General features: G+C 40.0%; 1 protein-coding gene across 6 annotated transcripts; it reads left to right on the forward strand.

Moving 5' to 3' along the window:
* The first annotated feature begins 211 nt into the window (after window positions 1–211).
* On the forward strand, window positions 212–21,235 carry nfyc (nuclear transcription factor Y, gamma). 6 transcript variants are annotated; one of them, XM_014005756.1, is made up of 11 exons: window positions 212–313; window positions 10,042–10,151; window positions 10,306–10,377; window positions 13,428–13,541; window positions 14,974–15,069; window positions 16,637–16,813; window positions 18,409–18,477; window positions 18,873–19,031; window positions 19,304–19,408; window positions 19,508–19,567; window positions 19,765–21,235. In XM_014005756.1, exons 2-11 carry the CDS (start codon window positions 10,053–10,055, stop codon window positions 19,882–19,884), a joined length of 1,071 nt encoding a protein of 356 aa, XP_013861210.1. In that variant the 5' UTR covers window positions 212–313; window positions 10,042–10,052; the 3' UTR covers window positions 19,885–21,235. The 6 variants fall into 6 exon arrangements, with proteins under 6 accessions (XP_013861210.1, XP_013861212.1, XP_013861211.1 ...); XM_014005758.1 differs by having other exon boundaries at window positions 19,768–21,235; XM_014005757.1 differs by having other exon boundaries at window positions 10,309–10,377.
* Window positions 21,236–21,640: the final 405 nt, after the last annotated feature.

The raw sequence follows: 21,640 nt of genomic DNA on the forward strand, positions 1-21,640 counted from the left end.
GCCTTCATTTTATTTGATTATATATAATTTAATATATGCAATTAATTTCGAGAATTGTTAAATATGATGAAAATTAAGGCTGCTTTTTCATTCCTGTCCATTGTTATTCATTTACTTGAAATATTTGGTTTATTATATGATTTAATAAATGATTGTAGTCCTGAAGCCGGTCCTCTGGAAAAACGTAACTTGAAATACGTCATTGCGTTAATCTCTTTCCGGTTCGAGTTAAGCAGCCATCTTGTTCCCTTTGGTTGCTAAATAAAATAAATAATACGTTGAGCCGGACTTCAGTTCGAACCCGAAAAAGAAAGTGAGTAAAAAACTAAAAGTATTATGCGTGTATAATGWTAATATGAACGTCCTCCGTTGTGGGTGGAAGTGGGGGCAATTACTCGGCTTCTTTTCATTTGCTGTTCTTGACCAATCGACGATTGTTTCGGAAGATGAACATAGGCGCCATTTCCCTCCCCRCTCTCTGAGGCGCTTATTGGTGGCCCGCTGGAAGGATCCCGGGCGGTCAGGAAACTGGCGCGGTGCGTCCGCCATGTTGGCTCTCATTAGCGTTATGGTAAAACGTAGCGGCTATTTCTAATGGATCCCGAATGGCGTCAGTTGCAGAACGAACTTAGCCTTAAAAACCTTGATTGGTGGAATCTAGTCCGAGGTTTGATTGGTCTGAAGGACAGATCCAAACGTTGTCTTTATTGGTTAGACTGTTTCTTCCTAGCTTTGCAAACTTTCATATGATGGCAGGACTCGGTAATTAGTGATGAAATAGCACACACTCGGCGGATTATCATGTGTACTGTGCAACACAGCTAACATTAACTTTACAAAGTCACAATCATCAGTGACCAGCCTTGGCTGCAGTTCTTTGTCTTTCGCCGCAACAACTACAAATTGAGCTTTAAATGCCTTTTGTGTATCCGCATTGTCAAGAGAAAAACATAATGGTTTCGTGTGCTAGCACAAAATCTACCATTGCTTTCAGTCCAGTTTGTCCTGACAGCTGTTTTAATGAAATAGATTTACTTTGCATATCAGCAATTTCGTTAAAGTAAAAGAATTTAAAGCTTATAGTTACTCTCAATTCACTGTGGCAGCTGTATTACTAAATTAAAAGTCAGGTTTGTAAATAAGTCGCATTTTCCCAAGTTTTGTGACAAATTTTCATGGTTATTTATAAAATATAAAATTTCTGTTTTGTGTCAAAACATTACAAAATTATTTGTAAATAGAACATAATTTACCCAGTTAAAATGAGTTGCTTTCAGATGATTATAATCTCTTCTTCAAATAATAGATCCAGATGGTGAAGTTTCCAAAACCAAACATTCATAAAACTGAACAGCCATGCAGAAGAAAATATATTTAAAAAATGAATAAAAATTCAGAAAATCAACAATGAGGATTTAAAAAAAATGTAAGGTTTTGTTTATAAACAGCAAAATAGGTTGTCCTTGACTTATTTTTAATTCCTAAAATAATTAATCTTTGGTTACTGATTAACTTGTGCTGTTTTCTTGTATGTTTGATTGTTGTCCATGTTTTTCTCTTGTCTTTTCTGAAATGTAACTTTTAATACAGTGTTTTGTTGCTGTAATTTGTCTTCTTCAATTAAAACTCCAGACTACATTCATTTTTTGCTTTAAGCGAAATCTAAATGTTTGATCGATTCACTGTTGCAGCCTCACCTTTTTTTTTAGTTTATTTTTCTCTCCAAATCAGGTTAGTTATTTCTTTATTTGCTTAATCTAACGGTTCCTTTAACTCCAAAATGTCTGAACTCTTGATCAGATGTTAATTTAAGCAACTTTGGTGCAAATCATTTGAGTTTTGCAGATGGTTACGTGTTTACATGTACGTAGGTAAACGCATGGCTTAGCTTGGCCACCCTGAGGGTGCTGTGTGTTTATAAAACCTAACGTCTGGTTGATGCTGCATGTTTATCTCTAAACAGTGTCATTGAGAGCAAACACGTCCCTGCTACGGGCTGCGTAGGTCATGGGAATGCTTCATTTATACGGTGACCTTGCCAGGTGTCATTACTGAGGCCTTTTTTTTTTTTTTGGGTAGCAAGCTTCGTCTTTAGCCAAAAAATGCTCAGGCCTACTAGCCATGATAACGATTAATCTTTGTGCAGCCCCACACCTGTAGTACCTTCTCTTGTCCTCGTGTTCCTTTCACAAATACAAAAGAGAACATTTAGCTTTGTTTCTCTTGAGTTTCTGTCATGTTCTCTCAACCTCCCTTCACATGTTCTACCCCTCCCATCCCCTAACAACTCTCCTCTCTGTCCTTCTCCATCCTTCCGGTTCCCCTCCCCCCCCTGGGTTTTTCATTGATGGGGCAGGTTTGCCCTTTTTCCCTTTCTCTAAAGCGCGCCCTGTTCACTGTAGAGATTTGCAGTCATATGAAACATTAAGCTTTAGGGTCAATAAGTTGCTTCTTAACCCTTTATTGCCTGATCTGTATGTTTTCTAATGAATGGCTTTGTTAAAAACTGATGAAGGTTGTGCTAAAATGTACAAATGAGCTGCGGCGTCTGGTATTGGTGTTCCAAAGCAAAGGTTTCTGCGTAGAAAGTATGCACCAGCGAACAAAAAGGACACTGTCAGTGACATTGCTGATGTGGGTTTTGATGACGTTATAATTGTGGAAGTTGCTGTGAGCTTAGTTTTTTTAAGGGTCAAGACAACAAAGTCTTTGTTTACAGGCTTTTTTCCCTTAACTCTTAAGCCTTGTTTAACCACAAATAGAACAAGAATCGGATTCAACCTTTTCCTCCTCCCCCCAACCTTGAACAAATGCTGTCTAGTCAGTTGATTTCATTGTGTTTAAAATCTTAAAATGATCTTTTTCAGATTAATGTTAAAATTTTCAGTGATATTGTGCTGGTTGTAAGTTGCAGAAAAATGTTCCTGTGTCAGACGTTTGACATTTATTTAGCTTCTTTTTTTTTTAAATTCCTGACAAATAAATGCTTAGTCTCTTTGTTAAAATATTGTCATCATGTCATTTCAACAAATGAGCTGCTTAGAGGCTAAAMTGTTGCAGTATGTACCTGCAAATGTGAGCAAGGACAAAATGTGCATTTGTGTAGATGTGCATGCGAGGCTGTGTACACGCATGAGACAAGGAGGCTAGCTGTATGGTTTTTGTACTTTAAATCATGTGGATGCAACATGCGGCATCAGTTCTGACACTTCCCTCAGCCAATGAGGGCAGCCCTGCCTGCCTGCGTCACCGTCCTGTCAGCGTGTAGCAGCCGGGCGGGGGCGGGGCAGAGGGAGACATTTAGTTTGACATTGTAAATAAGCAGAAAGCAGTTGTCAGAGAGCAGCTCGTGGAGGCTTCCTCATCCGACCAGCAGCAGTTCAGACGGAGTCTACTTGAGGACGAACAATGCCAGGGCAAGCCACAGTGAGCGCACTCTCTTGCACTTTTTTTTACAACTTTATTTGCTCTTTTTTTTTTGGGAGAAGGGGAAAAAAAACGACGCTCATCTCTCTTCCTCTTTTCTTTTCCCTGACCCCTATCCTGCAGCTCAAGGTAACTTAGAGCAGGAAGTTGGCTGTCAGTGAGGGGGTTGGGTGGAGGAAAGTGGAGGAGTCAGAGCTGACGAGTGTGCGTRGTGTCCAATAGCCTGTAAGCACCCTGTCCTCACATTGGTTGCGTCTGTTAGAATGAGGTGGGAGTTGAGTTTGAGGCGGGGTTTGAGTATCATGTAGCATGCTTGATTGATTATACTTGAATGTTAAAGGGGAAGCAGGCTAGAGATTTTTGTCTCTGTGTCAGGAKTGCCGCTGTACTGTTTGCCTGCTGCTGTGTTGCCTTTCTGTTTCTTCTCACCCTCTTCTCTGGAACCAGTCAGGGGTCAGCTCAAAGGCAAACACTTGGACAGTGGCCAAAGTCAGGGGGCGGGTGTCAGGGAGTACAAAGAGAGAAAGAGAGCTGGTCAGCAAGTTGAGGGGACTTGGTACGAGGAGAAATGGTAGCGATGTTTAGGAGGACCTTGGGAACTGCTGAAGGAGACGGGGCAAYGTGTGAAAGGAGGTTGGGAGAAAGAAAGGGGGAGGAGAAGAGAGGTGCCTGCTCCTGACTCTGTGTCCGGGTTTAGAGCTTTTTTATTTTTTATTTTTTTGTGTAAAGCTCTCCAGTGGAGCCAGAGTGGCTTTTGTCTGTTGATACGATCAGGAGGCTGGGAGGAAATGAAGGGGGCATGGGAGAGTTTTCTGTCAACCTCTGTGCTCGCTGCTGCTGCTCTCAAGGAGACTTGAGCAGGGCTATCTGTTTCCATCTACTCTGCTGTACTTCAGCAGGCCAGACCGTACACCATGAAGGGCATGGGGGTAAGTCTGTCCTCCGAAAACGCACGCAAAGAGAAACAGTCTGCCAAGTTAAGTTGCTTTAAGTTTCTGAATAAATTGTTCCTCTGACTTTACTCGAGGATGTGTCTCCATCACTCTGCAGTGAGGAGAGAGCGTCTGTCCTTTACAGCTGTCCTCCAGCCCCCCCCCCCCCCCCCCCCCCCCCCTTCTGTTCTGTAGTTTTCTCCTTGGTAGATTGTTGTTGTATCTCTCATCCATGCCCTTCATCTGCCGCTTTGTTGCAGCATTTATAGTTTGACAAAATCATCTTTGGTTACAAAAACTAAGTTTTGTTTTTGTCATGGTTCTTAACTTATTAATATCAAAATAWTAATGTCGTTTAAGTAGCTCTTTAGAAGTTTTGACTTTGTACCRCCACATACACATACTTCATGCTCTACTGAGTGGATAAAAGAGCATAGCTGCTCAAATCTGACTTAATGCTTTCACTGTCTTATTGGTGTTAATGTCCAGGGGGTCTGTGGACTCAGGGCATTGGGGTGCTGGTCAGTCAACACCCTGCTGTTCCTCTGACCTTCTTGTTAACAAATTTACACCAGACAGCAACACAGAGCTGAGCAGAGCAGCTAGGAAGATGTGATAAAGGGAGGGAGATTCACTGTATGGTGAATATGAAAACTGTTGTTGTCACGTTGTTGGTGTCAGACGTCCCCAGGGTTGGCGGTGCAGCTGGTTATAGTGACCTCAGGACCCCCCAGGCCCCCTCCCCRACAGCGCCAGACGCCCAGATGGGACAGACTGTCAGCCTGTCAGCTTCAGGGGCAGKGTAGGCTAATAGCTTGATCTGATCTCTTCTGATGGGAGTCTTTGGAGGACGCGTCTTCTCTCACTTGCCTCGGACTCTTTCTCTTCTCTTGTCCTGCCTAATTCAAACTTCCTACTGGTGCCTTTTGACAAAATAAAGTCCTGTCGGGTAAAGATAAAGTGAGACATTGAAAGAGGGGACTAAAAATAACTCAAGTTGAGGCCCTTGCTGCCAAATCCCAGGGTTGGCTGCTGTCTGCATGAGATTTGAATATCATTGATGCCCTACACTGAACTGTAGACACATGGAGGGGGAGTAAATGAAGCRCACCAACTAGTCAGCTTTCAGCTCGTCACTAAGGTGCCCACAATTATCGTACCTTTACAACTCAGCGGTGTCCCAGCTTGTAGTTTATGCAGGTACCTTTAGCCGTGCCTTCTTTGATGCCAGAGACTGGGCCTAGCATTTAGATGAAGGTCATAGGAATGTGAGATTGACTCTCCTGCATTATCTCTGTCAGCAATGAGAACAAGACGTGGTTGAAGATGAGAGGAAGTGAAATTCAAAAAGGAATGTCGAATGTAGCTGATATGTATGGTTTGCAATGTTATTTTAATTAATCTCCTTAGAAAGTGCAAAGCCTGAACCATTGGGGTCACTTAGCTGCTGCAGGGAAAGTTGGAAAACCTGTCCTTTTCAATCCCCACCCCCTCCCCTTCTTGCTTTCATCTCCCTCTTCTCCCTCCTCCCTCTCTGGTTTCTCTCGCTCCTCTGTTGAATGACCTTGGGAGATCAGTGACTAGCACTTCCTGGAGTTTGCTTAAAGCGGAACCAAGGGCAAAGTTTGTGGGGCCATTTGGTCAACTAGTTCGATCCAGCCTGGCCAAAAGGGTGATGTCATACAGTAGCTTAGTTGGGTGCATTTATCATTAAAACACTACCCGGTCCCCCAATACTCTTACACACTTTATTTATTTATTATTATTATTTGTAATTCCAAAATTGTACTATCTGTAAAAATGACCAAGTGGTTAATCTGTAATTTCTGACTGAGAACTTTTCCCCCCARTTTGTTGTTGCTAAAAGTAGATCATTTACCCTGGTACTGTACTCAGGCCAGGTTTTCTGTGTGTTGTATGTACCATAATCAGGGTCACCGATGTTAGAGGTTTAGTAGTTCAGTTTAAGGTATTGCTTCAAAAGTACAGTAGTTTTTATTTTAATTTATTTTGTTTTTTTACTTTTTTTCAGCAGGAATAATAAAAATCTAAAATTAATTGGAGAGGGGAGTCAGTTGACCATTAATAAAAGAAAAAAATATAAATATTAATGCTAGTTAAAACTTTACAGACTCTGCATCAGTGACAGTTTCACACATCAACTTGTTCACATTTGACCTCTTGCTCAAGACATGACCCTTGAGCAATGATCTTCCAGACGTTGGTGTCACTTTATAAACAAACTGTTTTTTTTGGTCTTTTAATAATTTACAGTAAATTGGTAGTACTCCGTTCATGTGTACGCTATATGTTTGCTCTTTGATTGCTAATGTTTGAACTGTTAGTTACTGAGAAGACAAACCGTGCAGGAGGTCACTTCAAAGTCATCATATGAAGGAATTTAAACATGTTTGTGTCAGCGTATTTATCAAAAAACGGAGATGTTTCCTATTGTTTAAAGTCTGTTAATGTGCATCTAAACTTTTGGCTTTTAAACCCCCGTCTGTGGAGATTTTGTGCCTTAAAAGTTTGATCGTTATTTACTGTTTCTTTTATATTTCACTTTAAAAACACATAAATAGAAGCGCACAGCTTCGCCCTGAATGTCTGCCTAACCCAGTGTCCTCTCAGGTTTACTGGACAGGAGTTGAAGACTCATGTACAGTGTTGTGATGTTAGAGCTGAACTGAGTGCCACTTGATGTGACGTTCCAGAAAAGCGAGAGGGGAAGGAAGATYAGGATRAAGCGGAAACAGGAGAGTTGCAGGACTGGGCTGCCTGAACAACATTAGCGCTGATTCAGCTGCTGTAAGCAGAGTGGCATTGACTTTCTGTGAGAGGTTGGGAAAGGGCGATCAGGTGTAAGCAAGTAAGACAGCGAAAAAGAGAAACACTTAGCCACGAGATGGGAAGCGGTGGAGAAGAGACGGGAGGAGGGAGATTAAAATCACGGAAGGAGGAAGCGCAAGTTGCTGCGTTGGACGAAGCTGTTACTGCACAAATGCTTGTTTTTGGGAGGAAAAAAACACAGACATCAAGCAGAGTTTGTGAGAAATCCAACACCGTCATTTGTCTGTCCCTGTGTCCTGATGAAGGACAAAAGCCCTGCAGGGAAGAGTAGAGCGGAGAAGCCCAGCTTCCTGTAGGCTAATAAATGAAACAGTAGCAGCGTGGACCTAAACGGCAAAGATGAGGTTTTTAGGTTAACTTTAAATCCTGTAATGCAAGCTTTCTTTTAAATAATATATGCTTATGACACGAGAAGCCTGAAACACGGATGAAATTGCTCTTATTTCTGCAAACCAAGTAAAAATTTGGTATTTGATTTCTGTAGCTGCCAGCATTAAACTCCAGTCTGTTTTTGTCTGTCGTGCATTTGGGTGTGAAACGTTGAGCTCCAACGCAAAGTTTCCATTGATGCGAAGCATTTGAATATATGGTAATTAATATACTGTAGGTAGATCATGCTAACTAAAGAAACTGAAAGAGCAATGCTCGAGGGCATGTTGATACTTAGCCTCCCTTTTTTCTCTCACATTCGTTGTTTTTCTTTTTCTCGCTCTCACGCTTCAGCCTGCCTCTCGTCACACTCATCTCTCCTCACACATTGACTCCCCCCCTCTTTTAAGTCGCTGTGGTTAGTGTGTCGCTGTATATTTACACCAAAGGTCAAAGTGTTAAAGAAGAAGAAGCTATGTATGAGTTTGCTGTAAATATCTCTGCTTTTGTTTTTTTTAAGGAAATCTAGGAGTTTAAGCAGAGTGACAAAATAAGAAGCATTGAGGCCTGTCGTCTGAGCCTTAGTGTTATCATTGTTAGCAGTACGATGGTCGTCTGTAGTGTTAAGCGAGTAGCTCGTTCCTTATCCTGACAGTTTGTGTGCAGCGCTCACACAGATACACAAGGTTGTCTTGTTCTCARTTATCACAAGATCAAGTGCTGATGCTGATGATAAAAATGCCATTTAGCCAAAAAAAAGGGACTCTCTTTGACTTTGAGTTGCCAAATACGCTGAGGCTGCAGAAGAACTTTTGCAAGTCCGTTCCTGTGTCGTAGAGATGATGGCGCAAAAGAACTACATTTCCCGTCAGTCATCCGTGTCCCGTGGCATGCTGGGATTGTTCTGGAGACTGCAGGTTTTCAATCAACCTTGAAATGCAACTGGACACTGGAGCTTCAGAGAGGGAAGGGGAGACAGTGTCAAGGTCAATCACTAGCCTGGTATGCCATAGCTACGAACAGCCTGATTGATTTATATAACCCCCTCCCGCCATTCTGTCTTATCGATTTAGGCTGCTGTCTGTCGAAAACTGAATGACAGAGCAGGATGCAGCAGTGCTTCTTCTGTATTATTCAGTAACTTTCTACTACTGCCAGGGAAGCTAATCTTTCCTGTCAAAAATCAATGAGGTAAAGGATGAATCAGTGATTTATCAATGTGAAATATTCACAACTGCACTTAGGCAGCGTGCAGGAAGAAGCTGATGCAGACTCGAGGTCAAAGCAGGCTGTCACACAAGAGCTGCAACAAAATCTAGTGGGTAAGAGACACTGGATGAGCTGTTTGAAAGTCTGACTTTTCTATTTKAATTGTCTCTCAGCTGGTTGTGGAATGGAGCCAGTTGTTAGTGAGATAAAGAAAAGGGAAAGTGGAGCCCCTCTTTTTTCCACCTAACGGTCTTTCTCTAATTGTGTCCCTTTTTTCTGTCTTGTTTGACCCACATAGCCAGTTTGTGCAGCAGTCTTTTAATGCCCCTGCCTGTCCCTTTACCTCCCCCAGTAAAAGCCTTCAGCTCGTTGTCTTAGCAGTGGATTAATACCAAACTGGACAAGGCACCACCACCYGATGCTCACAAAGCACAGATAACCACTTCTCATGTCTTTTGAGTAACTTTAAACATTCCTCTCTTGCTCCATATACTTTTTATTCTCCTCTGCCAAATGTTTTTACAAAGGTGTGTGTGTGTGTGTGTGTGCGAGTGAGTGAGTGAGTGTGTGAGAGAGAGAGAGATCAAGACACTCCAAGCTTTACATGCTCAGACAGGCAGGCCAATATTCCCCCACTGGATTCCTGGCATGCCGTAGTAACCTGCTGGTTCTTTTTTTGTTTGTTTGTTTGTTTTCTTTTCAAATCACCTAATCTCTCTCTTTTTTTTAAGCACTGACTTTATAAAAAGAAAGTTTGAAAGACTTCAGTTTGTTTTCACATTTTTGTGTTCTGTAAATCTGCGTTTGTTTAAAATCAGTTAGGCTGTGATAAAGTTGTTTCTGCAGGGCACAGAYGCTTCTGCATTTCCTATTTTTGTAGTCTAGCATCATCCTCACTGCTGAGGTCATTTGCTGCATTTAATTGCACATAAAAGGCTTGTGTTTGTCGAGAAGCTGCAGTTAAGAGCTGCATCAAGCATTGCACAGCTGGTCTGGCTGTGTGTTCTTGCATCAACATCTCAAGCACAAGAATATAAGCTTTTTGTAACTGTATTTAGATTTCAGCACATTTTATTTAGAAACTGTGACAGGATACAGTATTCTAAAACTCAAGAGAAGCTCTTGGCAGCGATATTCTCTTTTGAGCCTGCCATAAATGTMATCATTTTTGATGTTTTTTGTTTGTTTTGTTTTTTTGCTCTCCAGTAATTTATTTGCCTAAACCTCTCTCGTCGTTTGCGTTCTTCTTGTGCAGAAAATTAGAAGATGTCTGGAGATGCATTTGGGTCTGGAACCACCGATGCCCAGCAAACCTTGCAGACCTTCTGGCCTCGTGTCATGGAGGAGATCAGGAACCTGACTATGGTACGTTAGACCGCTTAAACATGCAACACACACACCTGCCAGAGTCGAGCATATCATATGGTCTCCCAGCTCCTAATACTCAAACGTGTGTACATTTTTAATTTAAATTTCTTTTTTTACAGTTATCTAATACTTACCAGTGATTTTTTTTCAGAAGGACTTCCGTGTGCAGGAACTGCCTCTGGCTCGAATCAAGAAAATCATGAAGTTGGATGAGGATGTCAAGGTAACAAATCAATTCTGAGTAAAAAATATTAGCATTTTCAGCTAGAACTTTTATTGAATAAAACTGCCTTTGTGCAGAACTAGTTTGTAGATTTTTGTACTCACGCACTATAAATGTGTGGTTGACCCAGTAATGACTTTAACCCTCTTTTACTGTAGTTTTTTTATATAACTGCATTGACAGTTTCCTCTTTAGTGTTGTTAGTAAATACATTTGACAGTTTTGTAGGAATGAACATGTTTGTAATGTTTGTTCAAAATAAACCTGCTTCTTATGACTTCTGTAACATGTTTTGAATAAAATATTATCAGTAAAAACTTCAACTCATGTCCTTTCTAAGAATCATTAGATCTAGAAGAACTGTAACTTTGCAGAGTTTCCCCTAGGATTTTTTTAAACTGTGGTGGTGACCTCTCATGTGGGGGTTTGACAAAATCTGGTTGTCCTCAAAATATTTTGGTTGTCCAAAAAAATATCTCAATAAAAATATAATTTAATAAGTAGGCTATATTGTTCTGTATACAAAGTGTAATATATACAAATGTTCTCAGTCAGCAGGTTGACAGTTTTAGGAGCTGCTTGAGGAGAACTTCCTCGTTCTCCTCATCCTCTTCGTTGAAATAGAGATAAAAAAAACCAACATCCAACATCCATAATTTTTCTGCTTACAGGACAAACATTTTTTTTTTAAATAGGAGTACACTGTGTACCAATTAAAAGTTACAGTTTAGTGTTCTTAGGACTGAAGACTTTCTGAGGAAAGAAGTTTTTAAACATCTTTTCTATAATTTTAGTGTTTTCAACTGAGGAGCTTTGATATATTTATTTAAAATAAATTATAGCAGAGGAAGTTCTCTGCACAGAAAAAAAATATTTTTACTGTTTTTTTAATCAAACTGACAAGTTTCTCCAGTAAAATTATTGTGTAATTTAAAGGCATTGAAACACCTGGTTAAATTTAGAAGATATTATGATTAACTACAAACATCTGAAGCTGACTCAGAGAACTCTGTGATTTTAGAAAAAATAAAAGTCAAATGTAGACACGTCTTTAAGAGACCCTCCTCCTCCTCCCCACCCCGCGCAGCTGCGGTCAGCGCACCTCCACTCCATCAGCGTGATTAATACTGATTTTTTTGTGCAAATTATAAATTTTTGATGCTCATTATACACGCTAAACGTCTGAAGGGGTTGACGTGTGAACTCTTCAGTCCCGGGCCGGGCTGGTCGGAGCCGAGCTGCAGGTGGACATGTTCGCTGCACCTCGCTTTAAAAACAGTCAGCTGATCCGTCGCGGTTTTGTTGCGCTCGTGACATGAACACACAGGGGAAATGCTGCGAAGTGCTTTTAGAAATATAAACAATATAAAATACGACGTAATCCTCGGTGGAAAATAGTCCAGGAAACGCGGGAAGTGTTCACCTGCAGCTGAGTGAAGCTGACCCCCCACCCACAGAGAAAGTAAAAAAGGCAGTAATTATTGATAAGGTAGTAAGCATGCTGTAGCTTCACCTGTCACATTTTCTTTTAAAGAAAGAAAAAGTAGCTTGCAAAGCTGTCGCATCGGTGCTACGTGATTAAAAGCAGAGCTGCGCGTCTAGTCTCACACACATCTTCCTATCTTTGTGGGGACCACACACAGCGCTCAGCCTCACTCTGCGCCGTTTTTTTCCCCCAAGTTTGGTGAGAGGTGGATATGGAGGGATGCAAAAAAATAGCTCTCGACTTGATCTGGCCTTATTTAAATAAAAATGACTACATGCCGTGAAATTCTTAGAGGGGCGGGCCGTCTCGTTGGCGGGGTGGGGGTGGGGGGTGGGCACCCTGCCTGTATWATGGTAGGGGAAACACTGGTGTGTGCTAACACACACACACGAAGGCGCCGTTGCAGAATCAGCAAAGTGACAGCAGTAACGTTTAGAATGTAGCGTCGCAAGATCCACCCCCTCACTTCACACATACTTGCCAATTTGACTCTGTGACTACTCACAGGTGCATCATCTTCAACCCGACCATACCACTGATGCAGGAAATGGTGTCTTTGTTCCAACTAAACTGCTTTTTATAATCTGTGTATTTTGGTTTTAAATAGTTTTGTATATCCAGCATAGCTTTGCTCTGATAAAGATCACGGAGATTAGCATGCTAGTGATCAGTCTTTTTACAAGCTAAAGGGGTGTCAACATTTTCTCTGTAGCATAGTTTTCTTAAATTTTAGTTTGCACTGTACTCATAGAGGAGCTAAGCCAATTTATTTGATAAATGTGAGTTTATAAACTATGTCTGCACATCCTGCTTTAAATAAAGAACTTCCTTCAGTGGTTTTTAAAATAATGAACAGATTTCTTGCAGTCCGCTCCTCCTGATGCCTTTACCGATCTCTCAGATCTACATGGATTATTCCCCTTTTTGTGGACATGTTCTCACTATCTTTTCCAATAAATGTACTCACCCCCTAACATTTGTCAGCTGTGTTCAGTCATGTGATTACTTTCCTCCCATTAAAGCAGTTTCAGTCTCCAACATGAAGCCTTGGGAAACGTGCTGTGAATGTGTCGTGTCAGGAGTGCCATCCTATCCWCTTAGTTAAGCAGCAGCTTAAAGCAGTAAAGAGATCAGGAGATCACTAACATAACTGGGAGAAAGACCCTTCTGTTAGTTCTGACACAGCAGCTTTYACTGCAGGTGGTATACGACTAGTACTGCATGTGATGAATATTTGAACTTTTATGTTGAGTTTAGTTTTGCTGATAAAGGGAAATACATGTCRTGCAATTATAGGTTCTGTCGGGTAGAGCTGACAACTTAAATGTTAGCGCACAAATGTTCAAAGATTTGTTAGACTAATGTCACTTTTTATTTAGTTCTTCACAAGTGTTTTGAACATGCARGAAAGAATATAAAAAGCTAAGCTTGAAATCAAACCATTCGTCAGGTAGTTTTTTCCCACATCTGTGACTTTGATGTATTTGACTGTAACTCAGACCCAGAGTGATTTGCGTTACGGTGCAGGGCCGTGTTTAATCGGGTGTGACGCTATCCTCTGCAGATGATCAGCGCAGAAGCTCCAGTCCTGTTTGCCAAAGCTGCTCAGATCTTTATCACAGAGCTCACCCTCAGAGCATGGATTCACACTGAGGACAACAAGAGACGTACACTACAGGTCAGATGCGCATCACCGCTGCGTGACTTAATCTTTTTATGCTTTTACTTCCTTTCCTGTGTGATATGTTTGGTCTAATGAGATTTTTACATTTCAGTCAAATAAACCAACTGACTCTTTAAGGTTTTTTTTTCCACATTATATCAACCCCCATAGCAGTTATCCCTTGAGGACTATCTCTCATGTGAGGTTTTTTCTCCCACTTCATTTTTAAAAGCAAAGCAGGCGAATGATGGTGACACATTTCCTCCTGGCGTTATTGTTTTCTCCGCTTTTAACAGAAACTTAAAAATGTATACTCGAAAATAAAAGAGGAAAGAGCATATTACAGTGCCAATTTAAATAATATAAAACCTTGGTAAACCAGTTTCACTGATTACATTTCATCTGTTCACATACTTACGCAAAATCAGCAGTTCATGGAGGCATATGAGATATAAAAACATTTCATCCTTGCTTTGTTTTTAAAATGTACTGAAGCTATTTTAAATGAAAACCTCATTTACAATAACTGTGTCCATGTTAATTACAGTTCACACAAAAGATAAAGTATTATCCAGGTGAAACACATCACCTCATGAATCGATTGCTCAGGTGAGGGAACAGCATTGTCCTCCATTTACTCACGCATACGCAGAACCCTTGTGTGAAGAGGCCAAGCCAATGGGGTCACCATAACAACGCTCATCAATAGAGCAAGTGTAGATGTGACCTGATGTTACCAGATATTAATCAAGGTACTATAAATAGCCTGTATTACAGGGAGGGCCACAAAAGGGGGTCCTGACAGCCAATATCCTGTGGAAAATTCCACAGAGACTGCACACCACTGTGGACATAGGAGGGGGTATAAGAGCAGTAGAGTATGGTGGGAGGAAAATGTCAGTTCATGTTTTCTCCCTTTACTTATCTCTGATAAATGTCAGACTGTGTGGTACTTTCATTTATTATAAGTAAGTTATCTAAAGCAGATAATRAAAAATATATTATTGGTATTTTTCAGCTTGTAATTTCCTCATTTAAACTTTCACTTTACCAATAAGTCACAGAGTTTGGAAGAAAACTCCAGTCACATTTCCCATAGAGCAATAAGACATAAAATACTTTTTCAAATGAAAACCAAAACCAGTGCTCACCTATTGAAGATGTAAGGGATACCTAACAATAAATTAGTCATTTTGATCCTGTTTGACTTTCTGTCAGTTAATTATTTTTGATAATTTGCCTCTGAAAGTCCTCGCTTCTTTAAACTGCGGTGAGAAATCACACAACTACTGGAAACTGTAATTCAGTCCAACTGTAGACTGCAGTTATTTTGGGAGTGATGACTTCAAACTTTGAAGCATGTTTATATATAGGTAGCTGCATATATAGAATTAGCACAATTATCCCCTGACCTTCTATGTGTCTTTATTTATTTATTTATTTACAGAGGAATGACATTGCCATGGCGATAACAAAGTTTGACCAGTTTGACTTCCTGATTGACATCGTGCCTCGGGACGACTTAAAGCCACCTAAACGACAGGTAGGAAGTAGATGTTGCTTCAATCTTTTTGTAGCCTTAATGCCTGCACAGTGCCTGGAAAACAGATGGTTTCTCAGAAGACAATTTAATGGTTTTAGAAAAAGGATTCTTGCAAATAATAAATTATATTTATTTACTTTATTTATTTATTTATTATTCATTTCATATTATAGTTAACTGTGCTCAACAGTGTGGTGTTGTTTGCTCCTTTTGTATGCAGTTATCAAAATATAAACCTTTAAATAACAGCAATTAGAAAAATGTTTTCTCTTAAGACATTTTGAACTTGTTAGAAAATGGATTCTTGCAATTAATAAATTATAGTTAATAATGCCCAACAGTGTCTTCTTTTATTCATTTTTTTATAATATAAACCTATAAATAACCTTATATACATCATAGTAGTAATAAAAAACAACAGACTTTCAAAATTAATTTGGGATTTTTATTTTAATGTGAATTTGCTTTTTCATTTTCTAAACAATAATAACAGATGGTAGAAGACAGCTGCAACAGATTATTTTTATTAAAACAACAAAAACTCTGGCAGTTTGTCAACTTTATTAAATGATTAAAAAAAGGTTAAAATATGAGATTTTTCTTCGTTCCAGCTTTTTTTTTCCAGGTGAATGAACAGATGACATTTATTTAAACAAATATTAAATGAGATTGACCGATTCTTGATCATCCTCAGTTTCCCCTCCTTTGTCGGCGACACGGTGCTGTAAACATCCTTGACTGGAAGCTGGGATTTGGCAAAAAGGCTTTCAGTCGGATGTTTGCAGCTTCTTATTGCCTCAAACCAGAAACCCCCCAAAATGGGACTAGTTTTCACCAGCGATGAGCTGATCTAAGCAACGTCAAACATCATAAAACTGTCTCCGACCAGGATTTAGTTGAGAAAACAACCTATAATATCAAAGCAGGAAATCAATGATCTGTACATCAACTTATTGCAACAGATGGAAGAATGAGATATTCAAATTTGTTGTCAGGAAGCCTGTCTCCAGGCGTGTAAACATCCTACACTCTCAGCTGTGTTGTGATGGAGCTGGGAGAGGGGTGTTTACTCTTCTGGCGATGGAGAAACATCATCAAGATGAAGCTTTGCTCATTAGTCACTTATAAAACAGGATCACTCAGGTCAGTGTTTATTAATAATTGATCATTTTCATTCCTGAATTCAAGCCGTCGAGCGGCGCTGAGTAAACAGAATAAAAACTTGGTCTGATGCTTTTTTTTTGCTAACCTAAAGAAAGGAGGGGACTCAACCTATACATAAATCCATATTAGTTGTGCCTAAATTTGTTATTAATATGACTAAGAGTAAATTTCACCTGGCTGGTTTGCATTCCTCCAGACAAGCAGTTTATTAGTCTGTGTGGTGCCTGCACCTCACCTCACATCCAGCTTACATTACTCCTCCCCAGCCACATCCCATCAGTTATTTATTGACCCCACTCTCCTCTACCATTACACTTCCAAAAAATAATTTATGGAGATGTAGTGGACTGATAGGCCTTTCAGTGTGTGTGTGTGTGTGTGTGTGTGTGTGTCTCACCTGCAGGAGGAGATGCGTCAGTCAGTTGCTCCTGCAGAGCCGGTGCAGTACTACTTCACCTTGGCCCAACAGCCTGGCGCCGTACAGGTGCAAGGCACACAGCAGGGTCAGCAGCCCGYCACACAGACCGCCACCACCATCCAGCCTGGACAGATCATCATCACACAGCCGCAGCAAGGACAGGTACTTTGAATGAATTTGTCACCAAATCAAGAACATATGGCAAAATGTAAAGAAGTAATAGTAGAAATGAAACCACAGATGATCTTTCAAAGAAYAAAATGAAACCTGAATAAGTGAATAAAGGGACTTTGTGTCTTAAAACCTGAACATGTCCTTGTAAGAGCACTTTAAACAGAACATTTAATCTCAACTCAGTGCAAGGTGTTCTATTACAARAGCCTCTTTATTAGTTATTCTTTTCAGCTTTGTTATTCTTTATCTTAGTTACCATTTTATAACTGGCCACTCTTGTTCCATTACTTATAACAGCATAAAAGCAGAAGTGCAAGTGAATACCCTGGTGTCCTTTTAGTTAGCAATATTTGCATATTTTCTGAAAATGTAAAATGTAAGTTAAGTTTGTTTTAAACTGACTACAGTAGCAAAATATACACAAACAATATACATATGATCATGTTTCTTCAGTCAAATTAAGAGAATTATTTGTTGCCTTGTAAGTTAAACCCAATAAAAAAAGAACACGAGTTTCTTTTAAACTTTTCCTCATTTTTTTATACTCTAAAGTTGTATACATTTCAACAACACAAAAACTAAGTCACAAAAACTGAAGCTGTACATATTCTTGTGCAGTCGTATGCAAACACACCTATTTTCCTGCAGGCTGTCGCCAAACAGCAAGATTATTCATAGCTCATTCAGCTGCCTCTCTCTTCTAATTATTCATTCTCTACAACCCTTTCTGCTCCTTTCCAGCTTGGTTTCTGCATGTTGCKTAGCTGTGCTGCTAAGGTGCTTCAGCAGGCTGCTTTGAGCTGAGCTGTTCTACTTTGTTGTGCCTTTTGTGATTCACAGTCCTGCTACAGCACAATTTGACACAAACCCTGTGCATATCCCGTTATTGACTGATTACTACATAGCTACATTATAAGGTGAACTAATTTGCGTCTAATGAAACCCCCCCAAAGATCTTTATTTTACCTAATTGTTTTCATACTTTGGAAATTCAGTGGCATCTGTGAAGTTTCACCACAGTGTGTGTTATTGCATCATTTACTTTTAATACATTTTACCTTACTTTATATTAAAAGTAAAGGTTATATAAAACCTTACATTGTCTTGTACAGGTTTTCCACTTCCATTCTTTTGAAGTGTTTTTAAAATATCTATTATATAATTTTTTTCTCTTTAGATGTAAAACTGAAAACAGAACTTTAGCCTTGGGTTTTGAATAAAAGAAAACTGAAACTGCTGTCACTTTGCAGAAAATATTCCCATTCTTTTATTGCTAACACATAGCAATCTGTGTGAACTTTTATTAATAAATTACATTGTTTGATACAGTTTATTGTTCATAAAAAGATGCAAAGCCAGAAAAATTTAAATTGGAGAAAGTTGCAATCTGCATACCTCTAATTTTAAATTTGTCAGTCCCTTAAACATTAGTTGTTGTYGATGCCATTGTTTTCTGATGCTTAAAACTTTCTATGCATACACGCCAATCATGCTTGCGTTTGTGTGCTGAGTTGTTGCAATCGCTGCCCTCTCACYCTGCGTGTCTTTCTCTCATTTTCTCATTCTATTCTGTCGGCCATCAGATGTTGCAAGGTGCCACCATGCAGCAGTTACAGCAAGTGCAAGTGCAATCACAAGGCACACCCATCACGGTAAACACACATGCCTTTTTTATGCTTAACCGCACAGTTAAAGACCACGACTTGGTGCCGCAGCTCTGTGGGTGACCGCCACCTGCAAACTCTGTGCTGCTCAGATAACAGAGGTCTCTAGGGGTGACTGCTGAATGAGATCAGATGGCCTTTCCCAGATAATGTGACAGACAGAAGAGAAATGGAGGACATGAAACCTATGAARTCATGTCTTTTGTGCCTGCTTTATAATCTTCTGTTAAAAGTTTAATATAAAGATATCTAAGCTTTGTATTGAGGTTGAACCTTTAGTCCAGAAGCTTTAAAGACATCTTGCCAGCACTAATGCTAACGTGATGTCTTTTTCTCCCTCTTTCTTTCTGTTTTCTTATTATTTTAYCCTTCCTCTCTGTAAGAGTGCACCCGTCGCCATGCAGGTGGGTGAAGGCCAGCAAGTTCAGATTGTCCAGGCTGCAGCGGCCCAGGGTCAAGCTCAAACTGCGCAAGCTCAAGGCCAGACCATGCAGGTCATGCAGCAGATCATTACCAACACGGGAGAGATACAGCAGATCCCGGTAAGACGTTGGGTCAAACTAGAAAGAACAGGACTGGTGTTAGAGGAAACAAAACCAAGGACAGAAAAAGATTCACAACAAGTGAAAGAACAGTAAAAAAAAAAAGGGACTGAAGTTTTGTTTAGTAGAATAAATGAAACATTTTTAGGCTGTTTACAAACAGGAAGTGAAAGAGAGTGTCGTCCGTGGTTGGAAAATGGCTGTGTCCTCTGTGCAAGAATGACCTTTGCTCTAACTGAACTCTGTCTCCCCCTTGTGTCGGTTCACTGCAGGTGCAGCTAAATACAGGCCAGCTACAATACATCCGACTAGCTCAGCCTGTCTCCGGAGCACAAGTTGTGCAGGGACAAATTCAGACTCTTGCAAACACTCAGCAGGTAGTCACTGATTGTGGACGCAACAAATCTGCAAGTTATCAGGAAGACGGCGTACAATGTGCTTAATAATGTTTTAGTAATAGATTGTAATGTTTTCAGATCACACAGACCGAGGTGCAGCAAGGACAGCAGCAGTTCAACCAGTTTACTGACGGACAGGTAACCAATAAAATAAAGAACACTAACTTTGAGTATCACATCTCTCAGCTTGGAAAAAATATGCAGGAAGTATAAAAACATTTTATTTATAAACAAGTTTAACATMATCTTCTAGCAAGATAAGCAGGAGCTATGCTCTGCTGATTTGAAGATAATCCAATCAACATATCATAACGCCTCCTGTTTCTGTTTTGCAGCAGTTGTATCAAATACAACAGGTGACGATGCCAGCAGGGCAGGAACTGACCCAACCGATGTTTATCCAATCCACCAACCAGACCGCTGATGCACAGGTCACGCAGGTCAGCACCGACTGAGCCTGACCAGGAAACGGCACACGTACAACACTCACACCAGCCAATGTGACGCCAACAGATGCCGCCAGCGTCAACAAGGAATGCTTGATGTCTTGATATTTGAGCATCGCCTGTTGAGATGAGGGACCTGAAATCGTGCAACACTCATGTTTTGTAATAATTTTAGTACACCGATTGAAAAACCAAAGGGACACAGTTAGACTCTTGCTAAATCTAAAAGAAACTGCATCCACACTTAGTTTACTTTTTTGTATTTTTTATACCTTAGAGTGAAATTGCGCACACACTTCCATAATCCTTTTAAGCAGTTTGTATATAGATTAAAGGCTTCGGTATGATTTCCGTATCCTTTTTGAAAATGAGAGCTGTGTGACCTGAGTTGGACACATTTTTACCTGTGAGCGTCTTTTAATTCCCTCCGTGGCCGACAGGATTCAGCCCAGGCCTTTGTGGCCATGTGAAACACGCATGTGTGCTCCATGAGAAACTTCCCGTTCAGAAGGGTGCAGCTGATCCAGAAACTCATGCTTATCAGAAAGATCTTCATGAAACTACGCAGAAGCTAACTTCTGCATGTTATAACCTCTTCCTGTCATGACACGTCCTGTCGTTAAAGATCTAAAACCGATAGGAAAGTGTTGCTGTATTTGTGGCACCTTAATTTATGCTTCTTACAAAAAACTGGGAAAATGTTTGTTCATATTTTTGATTGGAAAAACCTTTTGTCTTCTTGAACCAATGTATCATACTTTATTTGTTGTTTATTGACAAGTAGTTAGATGAAATGAAGCCATATACCTCAGATAAGGTTTGATGAAAACGTTTCATGTACTTTTCTTYGTTGTGATGTTTCCTACATTTATAATGAAGCATGAGTTTGTGTTGTAAGGGCTTCAAACTGAATAGGCTGTGTRTTTGTGTGTGTGTTTGTGTGTGAGTGTGCGCGTGGTTTGAGCACTTACACTCGTCTTAATGCTTCCATTTGTCTATTCACCCTGTCTGTAGAGCAGAAAACGTCTCTGCTTCTATGCATTTTTACTAAGTCCCCTCCGCCTGGGAGGTTTAGAGTCTTGTGCCCTGGTTTACGTCTCCTGTATAAACATGTGACTCCATCTGGAGTAAAAAAAAAAAAAAAAAAAACACAAAATGATTTTCCTTTTTGCAATGGCATCAATACATTTTTTTACATTGAAGATCCTCAGTGTTTTTATTGTTGATTTTGCATGTAGTTCAAGTCGACAGCATGATTTGCGATAGATAGGTACATTTGTAATTTCAATGCTCCTTTTTGTAAAACAATTCTGTTTGTGGAAAAAAAAACTATTAAAAAACAGAACTTGTGTAAGAGGAATTTTTTCGTGGTTATTTCTACTAATCATTGCTTTTGCTGTTTTGTTTTTTTTGTTTGTTTTTTGTTTATTTTAGGTCAGTTGAGCATCTTGCTAGTGTGTGGACAGTAGACAGAGCAGCCTAATGAAATCATCCCAGCTGTCCCTATGCTGAGGTGGACTCATCCCACTACAAGTTCCCAAGTATGAAAGGCGATTCTTTGCTCCACATGGCTACCACAGGACAATCAGGGAATTCCAGAGTTGTAAAGTAACTAAGTACAGATACTTTGTTACTGAACTTAAGTAGAATTTTTGAGCATCTGTACTTAAGTAATTATTTTTCAGCCTATTTTTACTTCTACTTTTACATTTTCACACAATTATCTGTTTTTTCTACTCCTTACATTTTTAAAAAAGGCAAGAAG

Source organism: Austrofundulus limnaeus, unplaced genomic scaffold (genome assembly GCF_001266775.1).
Source record: "Austrofundulus limnaeus strain Quisiro unplaced genomic scaffold, Austrofundulus_limnaeus-1.0 Scaffold32, whole genome shotgun sequence".
Lineage (NCBI taxonomy): Eukaryota > Metazoa > Chordata > Actinopteri > Cyprinodontiformes > Rivulidae > Austrofundulus > Austrofundulus limnaeus.